Below are 13125 nucleotides of genomic sequence, written 5' to 3' on the forward strand. Positions count from 1 at the left end.
TATTGTCTAATTGTAACTGATGTATTGTGTCTTGGGGTTGTTTTGTTAGAAATCGCAGGGGTAATGCATTGTATTGCTGCTGTCTTTGTGTATTGAAAATCGCAAAAATAAATCATATATAAAAAAGAAATGATGGCGCTTGACGAGAGTCAAAACTGTTCTTGGCTTTGTTTTGTTCATAGTAGTAATGCTCATGTCATTTGCTCACTACTAGTCTTTTTTTTACCACCAGGTGTGCAAAAACTACAGGTACATTTAATATAGATATATATTATTATCGGTATCGGTCTTGAGAAGCAGGAAGTTATCGGTATCGGTTTCAAAAAACCAATATCGTGCATCCCTACTAAGCAAGTTAACTCAGATGAGGGGATTTGGAAACGGTTTCCGAATTAGGAAGCTTACTTTGGAAATCAAAATAAACTAAGAAAGGCCTGCAGCAAAAATCATATTGTCCCCGCTGGCCAAAGATAATAAAGTTATCTAAATAATACCACATAAATCCTTTTGCTTCTGCAAAGCTGTACATTGTGTTACACAAGATGGCTACTCACCTTCATTGATGAATTCCAAATAGGTGAACCCCAGATTTAACCTGATGTACTTTTTGGTACTCTGGTATTTTACCTTCAGCAACATGATGAGTCTTCTTAAAGAAACCACAATGGAGATAATGTTTTAGCTGCCACATCTACAAATCTAAAAGATTCTGTCTGGAACAATATAGCTTCTTTTTTTAAATACGCAACCACTCATTTAAGTAGGCTTAGCCTCTTCATGCAGATTTTTGTGATCCAACTGTACATTCATTTACTGATACTAACGTGTTAAATATCAAATGCAAAGATTTTTTTATAATTGCCAGTAAAATCGAAATCATATAGCTACAACAATATCTAAGATATTTCAGTATTAAAATCGGAGATAATATGAGTCTGGCAATGCGTAATATTTATTTTGTTCAACCCCCAACACCAAGTCCGACGATTTATTTCTCAGCCATTAAATACGCTCGTCTCCGCAAGATGGCGCTGCGCGTGACGTCAGAGTGTACAAAGTACAAACATATTTCCACCTGGCTTATCGCTCACAGCGGCTTCCGCCGATAGTACAACTTAGTTTCGTTATCATGTCTGATTCTGAGTCGGAGGCCACCTAAGATCTGGAGTATGTTGTCGACATCCAACCACTAAAGTACCACTAAACCACTAAAGTCAGTGTTCGAATTACCCATTTGCTTTCGGGGGAGCCCTATTTTTTTTGTGCACATCCTGCTACTAAATATGTCACACGCACGCTCTGTTGACTGGCGGAGCAGCGCGGATGCGATCAATTGCTATAAAAACACTCTGCTACTACTATAGACGGTATTACTGCCAAGGCACAATAACATTTCAGAGAGAATAAATAACAACATGAGGCTACTGTTTCAAAACCAATTGATAGCCATTAGCCAACATTTATTCAATTGCAACAAACAAAACAAAGCAACGACATCAGCTGCTGTTGGGGACACATGGCAGCGTTTTTCAGTGTAAAGGCTATATAACATAGGCACGGCGGCCTCAGAATTTAAATTAGTTGAACTTTTTTTCAGCTGAAGGGGAAGGAATTGGGGCTTCTTTAGGACCAGCCTGGAATAGGCCTACAGTATTGTCCCTATCGCTTCTTCCCTGTCACTCCCCTGTGGGTGGATTGCTATGGAGGGAAAACGGACGAGAAGTTACAAACATGCAAGCAGGCTATGAAACCTGTGTGTGTGTGTGTGTGTGTGTGTGTGTGTGTGTGTGTGTGTGTGTGTGTGTGTGTGTGTGTGTGTGTGTGTGTGGTGTGTGTGTGTGTGTGTGTGTGTGTGTGTGTGTGTGTGTGTGTGTGTGTGTGTGTGTGTGTGTGTGTGTGTGTGTGTGTGTGTGTGTGTGTGTGTGTGTGTGTGTGTGTGTGTGTGTGTGTTGCTGAAAGAGCAACGCCTATAGATTGATTAGACTATACGCAAGTCAATCAGTCTGATAAAAACCTAATAAATCCCACAACCAAAAATGATATCAACAGTAGGACTGGGGCCAGTCCAAACAAACAAAAAGCTCAAACAGTAAAATATACTCTCTTACCTTACTGTAAAAGCGACCACAGGGACCTGGGCGGCTTCTTCTTCGCTTTCGGTCCCGGAACCCAGGATGTGGAGGGTTTGTGGCCAGCTTTGATCCAAGACCGTACAAATGGCTGAGGGTCGAATTGCTCCAGGGGGGGGCCATTGATGTCTACGAAGAGAAGTGAGAAGAGGCTCTTCTCCCGCAACTTGTTGCGTTTGTCGGTGTCGGTCGAATTGACGGCAGAAAACCTCCTCTCACACTCAGCTGATGTAGGCAAAAAGGTCTTGCTCGCTGTCTGCAGTTTTTGCAGGGCTTTCCCTGGAGATTTATTCTCTAATTTGTAGTCCCGAAACTCCTCAATGGCCTCTCGGGCCGGTTCCCCCAGTACTTTTGCCAGTGCGCGTACTTCATTCTCCCCATAGAGGATCAGGGCGCTCCGTTGTTCGGGCCAAAAGCGCTTGTCCAGTGGTTTCAGCATGCGGACCAGGTCCGGTTCAGGCAGTCGCTTCTTCAAACTGTCTATTATAGACTGGTAAAACTGCAGACGGTTTATCTTGGGCCTGCTCTCTGAGAGCTCAACATCCTTGAACATGCCAGTAGCAATGCCTTCTTCCACTTTTTGTGTGGACTTTCCGCCACTGGTTTTCATAGCTGTCAACACATCGATGGTCTGCTGAATGTAGCAACTTGCATCTACCAAAGATGTTTCTCTGCGTTGCAGTTTTAGCGACAGGCTTTTAAGTTCTCGAAGAACATCCTTCATTGTTGCCAAATCAGCCAGAAATCCAGTGCTCGTGAGGAGTTTGTGCAGTCCCCTGAATTTCTGTCTCTCTGTGTCACTGCGAGATGATGTGTCGTCTGTTGCTGTTTTGAATTGGCGTGCCAGTGCGGGATAATCTTTCCAGACAGCTTTCACAGTCTGAAAACTACTAGCCACCCAACGAATAGTGAAGATTTGGCCTATTTTCAATATTTGCACGTTTAATTCTGCTGCTGCTTCTTGGAGCAAACGGGCATTTTTTGTTGACTGGTGATAGAGAGCATATAGTTTTGCAACAAAAAACTCAAATTGATTACACCCAGCTACTTCTTTAAGGCAATCCTTGACAGCCAATTCTAGTCGGTGGGATAGACAGTGAATAGACTGCACTTTGGGGAAATCCTGTTTGAGTTTTGTCACAAGTCCCCCAACTCTGCCTGTGAGTACTGCTGCTCCATCCGTTGCTATTGAGATGAGATTTTCCCCCAAGAACTCGTCATCCAATCCAGCTTGTTTTAAGCTTTTCCTCAAACTGCTGTACAGCGAGTTAGCATCCGTACCTTCTGAAAGCTCAACAATATCCAAAAAAACATTGTCCACTTCCCCTTTTCCTGTCATGTCACATCGCACGTAAATAATCATGTAGGCCCGCCCATGAACTGTGCTCTCATCTATTGTGATACTAATTAGTGAGCCCATGTCTTTTATGTTGGAAACGAATTTAGCTCTCATTTCCTCTGCGATATGCCTGATTATTTCAGCACAGGCATGGTCCGATTTGTGCACAGTCCCTACCGTAGCACCATTGAGTTGTTGTAGGAACATTACAGCAGGTAGCTTTCTGTATGACATTTCTTCTTTGGCAATCATATACGCAGATCTGAACGATGTATATGTCTCCTGCATTAGATCAGCATTGATTGCTAATACCTTGTTTGGCAGGACATCTTTCTTTCTCATCTCCGAAATTGCGATTGCCTTTTCATGTGCCTGGCTCTTATCGTGCTTATAAATCTTTTTTCGCAGGTTATTTTGTTGATCACAGCTGACCTGTCCCTGAATCCATTCTGGTGAAAGGTGCACTCCGGTGGATTTCTCTCCGAGCGGCAAGGAGATCAATATTGTTTTTGCGTCTTTGCAAATCTCACATCCAAATTTTTTATTTTTGATGAAAAGCCATGGATACTTTTCTTTCCACTCACTACATCTTTTCAGTGTCCAGTTAAAAGGCAGGCCATCATGGGCATCGTCAGCGTCAGGTTCGCTAGTGCAGGTCGAACCGGCGGCTGTGGCCGTTGTTGAAGCCTCTTCTGAAGCCTCTTATGGCTCCGCATCGGCAGGCCTTTCCCTCTGAGTGGAGCTGTCAAAATCGACCCTACAGCCGCTAACAGCTGGCGAACTAAAAGTTGTCCGGTTGACATCTTCATTTTTCGACTCCTTTGCTTCTTTAGTCGTGAAACCAAAAGCTGCGAGGCTTGGCTGTTTTCGTTTCGCAATTTTCTTTATTATTTAGTAAACAACATCAATATGAACATTTCAAATCCCGCGCCGGCGCCACCGTAACCATAGCAACGTAAGTAGCGTAAACAATGCAGCACCGCCACGTACAGAACAACACACAGAAATATTCACAAATGTAAAACGAATATTCAGAAACTGTAATGAACAATGCCTATAATTTATTTCAAGAACTTTTATTAACAGAAACTCAACATTTCTAATCTGTGTGACACAAATATGCACGATTTTTTTGGGCTCCCCCTATTTATCTCAAAGTCGGCCTTCGGGGGAGCTCCCTCCCTCCCCCTCATTTCGAATCACCTACAATCAGTTAATACAACTAACGAGTCAAAATACTTTAAAGTATTTTGACTTGTTAGTTGTATTAACTGATTGTAGGTGATTATTTTTCCCGGGTCGCCGAGGGTGCTGGCGTTGTTTGTTCGCCGCTCCTCCGCCCCAAATATTGTTCTTTAGTCCAGATCAGAACCTCTCCTGTCTGGCTCTCTACTTTTGAAACGTCAGTCATCAGCAAAAATAGCAGCATCTCTATATCGAATCGACACAGATCTTTGTGTTGTCATCTCCTACTAGGCCGCAAGGTGAACCTCGAAAAGTCCTTTAGAAAAGAAATCCCGCTCCACAGAAGTGAAACTACACAATCTTTAGTTCATAAAAAAGAACGAGTCATGCTTATCCACCAAAAAAAATGTCGTCGCTAAAATTCCTGCCAATTCTTCTAGGCACGTAATTATTGGCTGAACTATTCCCTTCGAAGCGTAATAATATCTTGGTCCAAAGTCGTGCCACGGTTCATCACGTGATCGTGCTACACCAATTGGGTAGCTGCATATTGTCAACAGAAGTGAAAGATGGCGGCCGCCATGGTTTCATCGAGTAGCGGAGACGAGGAAAACGCACCAGAAAGTCTCAAAAAGTCAAAATTGTCAACACACAAACATTGTTACATGCATATTACGTCTGTGAAGCACGAAAAGGTTGATTGTTTTACCAATACAAGATGGAATACGTACAGGACAAGCTTACAACGGTCGCTCGGCTTGAAGGGAGACTCTCGGAACGTGGTGGCTGAAAACCACAAGCACTGTCTTGATTTCGAGTTCGAAGATATTCCTGAGGACGCTGGCTTCCACCACACATGCTACATAAGGTTTACCGACACAAAGGCCATGACGAAGGTGGAAAGACGGCTCGCACGTGAGGGAGATCAAGACGTTAGGGAGGACCTTGAGGTCGAGCCCATCCCATCGACGTCTCGCAGCACGTACCGAAGCCAAACAGAGAAGCTACGATCAAGGTCAGGCCTGCCAATCGCAGGCTCTGGCCCCGTCCTTCCTGCCCTGTGCATTATATGCAAGATGAAGGAGAAAATGATCATCAAAGCAGGCAAGCGACAAAGGGATCAACTGTGTAAGGCTGAAACATTAAAAGCAGGTAAGCAAACCCCCTCCCCCACCCACACACCACACACACACTACACACACACCACACACACACACACACACACATTCTCTGTGGTTGAATAACTGAAAGGTACAATTATGTGTGAGAGATACGTCAACAAACTCATTGAGTTGTCCTTTTTTTCCGTTTAGGCAAATTGCAGAAAGCTGCTGAGAAGAAAGATGACCAAAGTGTTCTTTTACATATAAAAGACAAAGACTGTGTGGCTCTGGAGGTGCGGTACCACAAAAGCTGTTACAGTCAGTACACCATGTTTTTGCTGAGACCTGACAAACCAGAGACAGAACAGTAAGTTATTTCTCCTTGGATTGCTTTACCTATTTGCACTACCACCAGACTGAAGTCCAGGTGTGTGTCGGCGATGGCTATATATATATATACACATACACATACTTAACATTATAAGTAAACATCCAATTTCCTTCTGTTATATGTGCACACAATCACAACACTTATTCATTTATCCATTTATTTACTTCTCATTCATGTGTTGTAGGGATGAGGCAATGTTTGATGCCAGTTACAAGCTGTTCTGTGAGAGGATCATCCGCCAGAGGCTGCTTGTCAACAATGAGGTGCTTAGAATGGGCCAGCTGAGGCAGGCCTTCATTGACATGGTGAAAGCAAACGAAGGTGTTGATGCTTCAAACTACAGGTAACTGCAATGTAATACAAGTCTTATTATTTATCATGTGCAAGGCCAGCTTTAAACAAAATGTGTATGACAGGCCTGTTTGGAGAAACCCCCATGATGTGTAGTGTGTAGTGTTGTTTGTGATGATGTGGGCCTTTATTTGGCTTCTTTGGTGTTAAATGTGCTGTATGGCAGATAGGTTCTAGTCTGTAATGTCTTGTATCACCTCCACCACTCTGCTTTTGATGGTACTCCTGTGACTCGTAATTGTCACTGTTTTGTTGTGTTACAGACAGGATCTGTTGAAGAAGAGGCTGGCTCAAGATTTCCCTCAGCTAGCGTTTCACATGCCCACCAAGCGCAACGTCTGCGAACTGGTTTTTGCTGAGACTCTGTCAAAGGATGCACTCGTGGACATGCTACCAGATCCATCCGGTACGGAAACAACACAGTCCAGTGAATTGAGCCAGACAGACAGCGACAATGAAACAGGGAGAACAAAGTGCCAAACAACACATGAGGACACAAGGACACTGTATACAGCAGCGTTGTTTTTGAAAAGACTGCTTAGTGACACTCCTGGCATGTCATGCCCATGGCCTCCCACTTCTGAAAATGTAAATGTCACTGAATCTCAAACTGTTGTCCCCATTGGACTATACAATCTGCTCAGCTGGATTATAGGTTCCACTGAGGAGCCAACACTGGATCATTATGTCAACATTGATGATGACGTACATTTGAAAGTGTTGTCTGTTTGTCAAGACATTGTGTACCTTGCTTCCAAGGGCCGCAAGCAGACACCCAAGTCCTTGGCTTTAGGTTTAACTGTTCGACATTTAACTGGATCATCACGCATTGTATCACTGCTTAACAGACTGGGACATTGTGCATCATGGGACACAGTTTTGAGTCTAGACACTAGCCTTGCCCAACTGACACTAGTAGAAGGCAGAGACAAAATACCGAAGGGATTCTCAAAGCGGACACCCACAACACTTGTGTGGGATAACATTGACTTTGGTGAGGAGACACTATCGGGTCGTGGAACTACTCACCATACAAATGGAATTATGCTCCAGAGTGTGCCCGGCGAGCCTATGTCCACAGCAATCAGACAGCCACTGAGAAAGGGAGTTACCTCATTCATAGCCCCCCCCCCAATGCCTATACAACCTTACCATCAGTCCAAAAGGCAAGGGCCACAGAACTTGTGTCAACCAGTGCAGTCAGCGACATGCAGAATGGACACCCACTTTGCTGTACAAGCTGAAATGGCATATGCTTTTGTGAAGTCCACATGTACGGATAGTTGTACAATCCCAAGCTGGACAGGGTTCCATACACTGCTTCAGGATGAAAACACTCTGCAGAAGTCCGCATTGTATTATCTTCCAGTCATTGAAGCCTCACCAACAGAGATGTCAACAGTCAACACTATCCTGAAGCGAAGTGTCCAGATTGCTGACCAGCTAGAACTGGATCATATAGTTTTAGTGTTTGACCAGGCTATATATGCCAAAGCACAGCAAATACGCTGGAAGGATGTTGAGTTTACAAAGCGTCTAGTGATTAGACTAGGTGAATTCCATACATGCATGTCCTACCTGAGTATTCTAGGCAAAAGGTTCGGAGATGCAGGACTGCAAGATATCCTCATTGAATCTGAAGTTGTTGCCCCAGGATCCATCAATGGGGTACTCAATGGCCATCACTACAATCGCAGCATGAGGGCTCATAAACTTCTATATGAGAGTCTGCAGCGCATCCGGTTTATCACCTTCATGGACTCCTTGCCACCCCAAGAGAGAGCTGCGTGCATGGATGTCATCACTGAGATGGAATGTGCCTTTCCAGACAGATTGATGGATGTTTTGAGTGCAGATCAGAGGTTTGATAATATGTGCTCGAAATATGCAGACTTTGTGCAGAGGAGGAGTACAGAGAATGCAACATTTGCTTTCTGGAGCTCATACATTGACATGATGCAGCTACTCCTCCTGTTTGTGAGAGCAACGCGAGAATCAAACTGGCAGCTTCACCTGTCAACCGTCCGGTTAATGATGCCATGGTTTTTTGCCTACGATAGAGTAAATTACGCTCGATATTTACCTGCATACTGGCTGGAAATGATGAATCTGCCTGTCACACATCCCTCTTGCCACAGTGACATGAATGTGAAAGGCCAGTGGACTGTCCAGCGACAAAGTGTTCATGGATTTGCCTCCATTGCTTGCGACCAGGCTATTGAGCAAACGCTTAACAGAGATGCCAAGACCAAAGGTGGCTGGACAGGGATCACACAAAATCGGTCTGCAGTGTATCGCTGGATACTGTCACAGCATGAAAGAGCCGCGATAGCAAGACAGTGTGAATCAATGGCAGGGATATCTCCTGAGCTACGGACAAGAAAAGACCTGGACAAGACACGCATCTCTGCTGATGCAAAGGCTGTGAGTAGAATCTTGGACACTATTGATTCCATGCTCAACCCTTTTGATGTACACCAAGACGGCATTGTGTGTCTTAGCTCTGGAAGAGTAGCAACAGGAGAAATCACAAAGGATTTGCTTGTTGCCTCAGAAAAGGGTGAAAATGCTGTAAAGGAGTTTATGGAGCAGAGACTGTTATCCAAAACAGTTGACATATTTGCCCCCATAATATCACAAAAACTCAAGACTCTCAGTGATCAGAAAAAGCCCCCCAAAAAATCTGCAGCAGGCAAGGAAGTGATTTTGCGTGCTGACAAGAAGTTATTTTCCAGGCTCCTCATCCTTGGCCAGAGCAGGAAAATTGAAATGAGGGAAATTCTGTCATATTCCTTGGGAACTGTGTCATATCCATTAGCAAGTGCTGATGGTTCACTTGCCAAAACAAACAAATCAGCTCTCATGGATCTATTGGAGAGCAAAGGTGGAGAGTGCTTGGTTGACAAAGTTCCAATAGGTGGTGCCATTCTTTTTGATGGCATGGCAGTCATGCAGGCCATGCCATCCAGACCAGCAACATTTGGAGAGCTTGCAGAGACCATACTGCAGAGCATACTCCAACTTGCTTTGCATCACAAGTGTACACGCATTGATTTTGTCACTGACCGGTATCCACCCATCAGCATCAAAAGCCTAGAACGGTCCCGTAGAGCTGATGCAGGGTCACAACTAATAACAATCTTCAGCCCAGATCAGAGAACTCCAACCCAGTGGAAGAAGTTTCTCTCTGACGGAAAAAAATAAGGAAGCACTGGCCGAATTCCTTTATGTGGCATGGACACATGCAGACCTCACAACAGTGGGTAAAAACCTCAGCTTGTACATTGCCCATCAAAATCAATGCCACTGTGTAACTGTCATGGAGGGTGTACAGTCTGTTGATGTTGTTGAAGACCTGCAGTGTGATCATGAGGAATGTGACACACGGGTGTTTTTACATGCCCAACATGCTGCACAGGAGCACAAAGCTGTCATCATCAAGAGCTCGGACACTGATGTGGCAGTCATTGCTGTAAGTCTGCAGGCAGATTTGCCATGCAGCTTATATGTGTTCACAGGGACTGGCAACAGGACACGGATCATTGACATTGCCATGGTGTCATCAGCTCTCGGAACCAGTGTGTGTTCAGCCTTGATTGGAATTCACACGTTCTCTGGGTGTGACTCCACAAGCGCTTTCTATGGCAAAGGCAAAAGAAAGTCATTTGCTGTTGCATGTGAGAAAGATGACTACCTTAAGGCTTTCAGAAGTTTAGGTACTAACTTTGACTTGGAGCAATCAACATTTGCACTTCTTTGCCGGTATGTATGTCACCTGTATGATCAGCCAGCAGCCGAACATGTAAATGATGCTAGGTACAAGGCTTTCTGTATGGCATCATCGGCCTTGCCAGAATTAAGCATTCCCCCTACTCATGATGCCCTCCATCAGCACTGCAAAAGGGCAAATTACCAGGCAGCAATAATGAGGTCCTGTCTCAAAAGAGAAATGAATGCTCCATCACCTGCTGGATATGGTTGGGAAATAGAGGATGGGAACTTACACGTCACCTGGATGACAAGAAATCCTGCCCCTGACAGTGTGTTGCATGTGATACACTGCAGCTGCAAAGAGTCTGCCTGTGAGAAAGGCAGATGTTCATGCTTCTCTGCAGGACTCTGTTGCACAGACTTATGTCGTTGCTCAAATTGTGCAAATAAAAAAGAAACAGAGGAAGAGAACGATGACTGCCCTGACACTGACAGTGAGGAATAGGAATAAAAGAGCCTTCTTTCCATCTTTCTTAAGCTCTTTTCTGTTCTTTTGGTTTTAGTGCCTGGCCGACGCGCTCACACATCACTCATAGATACGTTTGTTTTTGGTACTAGAACAGAGTATAATCAGCAGGACTCTTTTAACCAGCTGAGGCAATCACAGCACCAATCAGCCGCTCCGCCCAGCCTGACACCAATCAATTATACTACATTACATGTCCTTCTACTGTTTTCTATGTCATACCTTTTATATTTGTAATACATCTCGTTTTTATGGTTCATCAGTGTTGTTTTCATTTGTGGAGGGATGAATGAGTAAATAAATGAATCAATGGACATTGGTATAAGTAAGGCAAGGCAAGTTTATTTATATAGCACTTTTCAACACAAGGCAATTCAAAGTGTTTTACAAAAAATTAAAGACATTAAGAAAATGGCATTTAAAATCAGTCATTCAAAAGAAAAGCTAATAAAAGAAACATTAAAAGAAAAAATACATGGATAAAAGTTACAGTGCAGTCTAAGATATGAATAGTTCAATTAAAAGCAGCAACAAAAAGAAAAGTCTTCAGCCTGGAAGTACTGCATTTTATTGATCTAAATGACTTAACGTAACAAGTTAACCTTCTTCTTGGACGCAGAAATCAAGTCATGTTTATTTTAAGAGTGCATTTAACGTGTACAGGGTAACAACAGACAGACAAAAAGTCCTCAGTCTAATGGAATAATCCCAATGAACCTAGCGATGTGAACATGGCAGTCCAGGAATGATAGTTTGATAAATATGAGTTTGATATACTTTATTAATCCCCGTGGGGAAATTGTTTGTAGCTGGAGTTGGCTGATAAACGCTGCTAGTCAATGTTGATTCGATGGTCAACTCTGTTCCCAGATAGTAAAACCTCTCACAAATACCGCGTATATAACGCAAATACCTCGGACTTAGTGATGTATTAAGACATATGACAAAACATGACATAAAACAAGCATACAGCACTGTTTAGAATCCATTTGGTCTGGTTTAGCGTAACCATGGCGGCCGCCATCTTTCACTTCTGTTGACAATATGCAGCTACCCAATTGGTGTAGCACGATCACGTGACGAACCGTGGCACGACTTTGGACCAAGATATTATTACGCTTCGAAGGGACTAGTTCAGCCAATAATTACGTGCCTTGAAGAATTGGCAGGAATTTTAGCGACGATATTTTTTTTGGTGGATAAGCATGACTCGTTCTTTTTTATGAACTAAAGATTGTGTAGTTTCACTTCTGTGGAGCGGGTTGAAACAATAACAGGGTTCACCTTATGGCCTATACCTGCTGGCTCTTTCCTGCTCACCGGTCCCTAGCCCGCTAGCTAGCTAGCATTATCGGACCTAGCAGGCTGCTACCTAGATGCTCCTCGGCTCCCTGAAGTCTGCTGAGCTAACATTTCTGTCTCCACCCCAACTCCACCCTAACTCCGCGGCTCGTGTGGGTCTTCCCATCCCGCTGCGATCAGCCGGCTTCCCCGCTGACATCGTTTCTCCCTGCCGCCTACAGCCGGTGGCTATCAAGCTAGCTAACCAGCTAGTAGGCTGGTCACCCGGCTCCCACTCTGCACCAGGCTGTCAGCCCCTCCTACGATTCTCCTCTGGAAACCACTGGAATTATTCTCCTGATATGCTGTGGATTATAATTCTCATTTTATCTGGACTCACACCGCTCCTTCTTCCACGGTCATCCGGCACCTGGTCTCTGCTGCCCGGGTCCCCAGCATTAGCTAGCTCCGTGCTAGCGCCACTTCACCGGATCATGCCGCCGCTCTTCTTTCACACACACATACGGGTTTTGGGCCGAGGGCGACACCGTACTTCCGGTATCAACCATTTCACACGAGCTGCATACAGAATATCATAGTCGATTACCTTAATCAATATAGTCAACTCTAAAATACCACATATATGCATTGGCATGATAATATTATTGTGACAAGTGGGGTATTCACCTGGTGTTTCCAGAAGATAGACGTAGATGCAGCCAAAATCGACCGAAGGCCACTTTTGAGGGTCGTAATTCCATACATTGTACATCCAACAACCCACACAGCTCTAGTTTACGCTGGTAACGACCTAGAGCACACCCCTCAAGTCCAGAGATGTAATCCGAAGACATGCAGCGATTTCTTCGGTCGTTAATTCAGAAAAAAAACCTAGTGCACTCTGCCTGGCTACATAAGCTAGCTGTTTATATTAGCTTGCCAGGATTTTTGCACCTCCAGAAAAATGGCGTCTTTATAAAAAAATATATGGCGCGCGTTGCATTGTGGGTAGCTGTGACGTCACTGTGTGTGAAAGACTACTCCCTGTCAGATCTCCACTCCTTTAATAACCGCCTGCCTCCGGACTGCATGGACATCCTCGCAGACAA

The 13125-nt window shown here is 44.2% G+C and overlaps 2 protein-coding genes across 2 annotated transcripts; one reads left to right on the top strand and one right to left on the bottom strand.

Moving 5' to 3' along the window:
• Positions 1-1303: 1303 nt before the first annotated feature.
• LOC117553346 (zinc finger protein 862-like) lies at positions 1304-3313 on the bottom strand. Its single transcript, XM_034227228.1, has 2 exons — positions 2109-3313; positions 1304-1698 (listed from the first exon to the last, which is right to left on the bottom strand). Exon 1 carries the CDS (start codon positions 2851-2853, stop codon positions 2110-2112), a length of 744 nt encoding a protein of 247 aa, XP_034083119.1. The 5' UTR covers positions 2854-3313; the 3' UTR covers positions 1304-1698; position 2109.
• A 2699-nt stretch (positions 3314-6012) lies between these two features.
• LOC117553345 lies at positions 6013-10886 on the top strand. The gene is made up of 3 exons (XM_034227227.1): positions 6013-6123; positions 6332-6490; positions 6762-10886. Exons 1-3 carry the CDS (start codon positions 6086-6088, stop codon positions 9700-9702), a joined length of 3138 nt encoding a protein of 1045 aa, XP_034083118.1. The 5' UTR covers positions 6013-6085; the 3' UTR covers positions 9703-10886.
• Positions 10887-13125: the final 2239 nt, after the last annotated feature.

The sequence above is a fragment of the Gymnodraco acuticeps genome, unplaced genomic scaffold (genome assembly GCF_902827175.1).
Source record: "Gymnodraco acuticeps unplaced genomic scaffold, fGymAcu1.1, whole genome shotgun sequence".
Classification (NCBI taxonomy): domain Eukaryota; kingdom Metazoa; phylum Chordata; class Actinopteri; order Perciformes; family Bathydraconidae; genus Gymnodraco; species Gymnodraco acuticeps.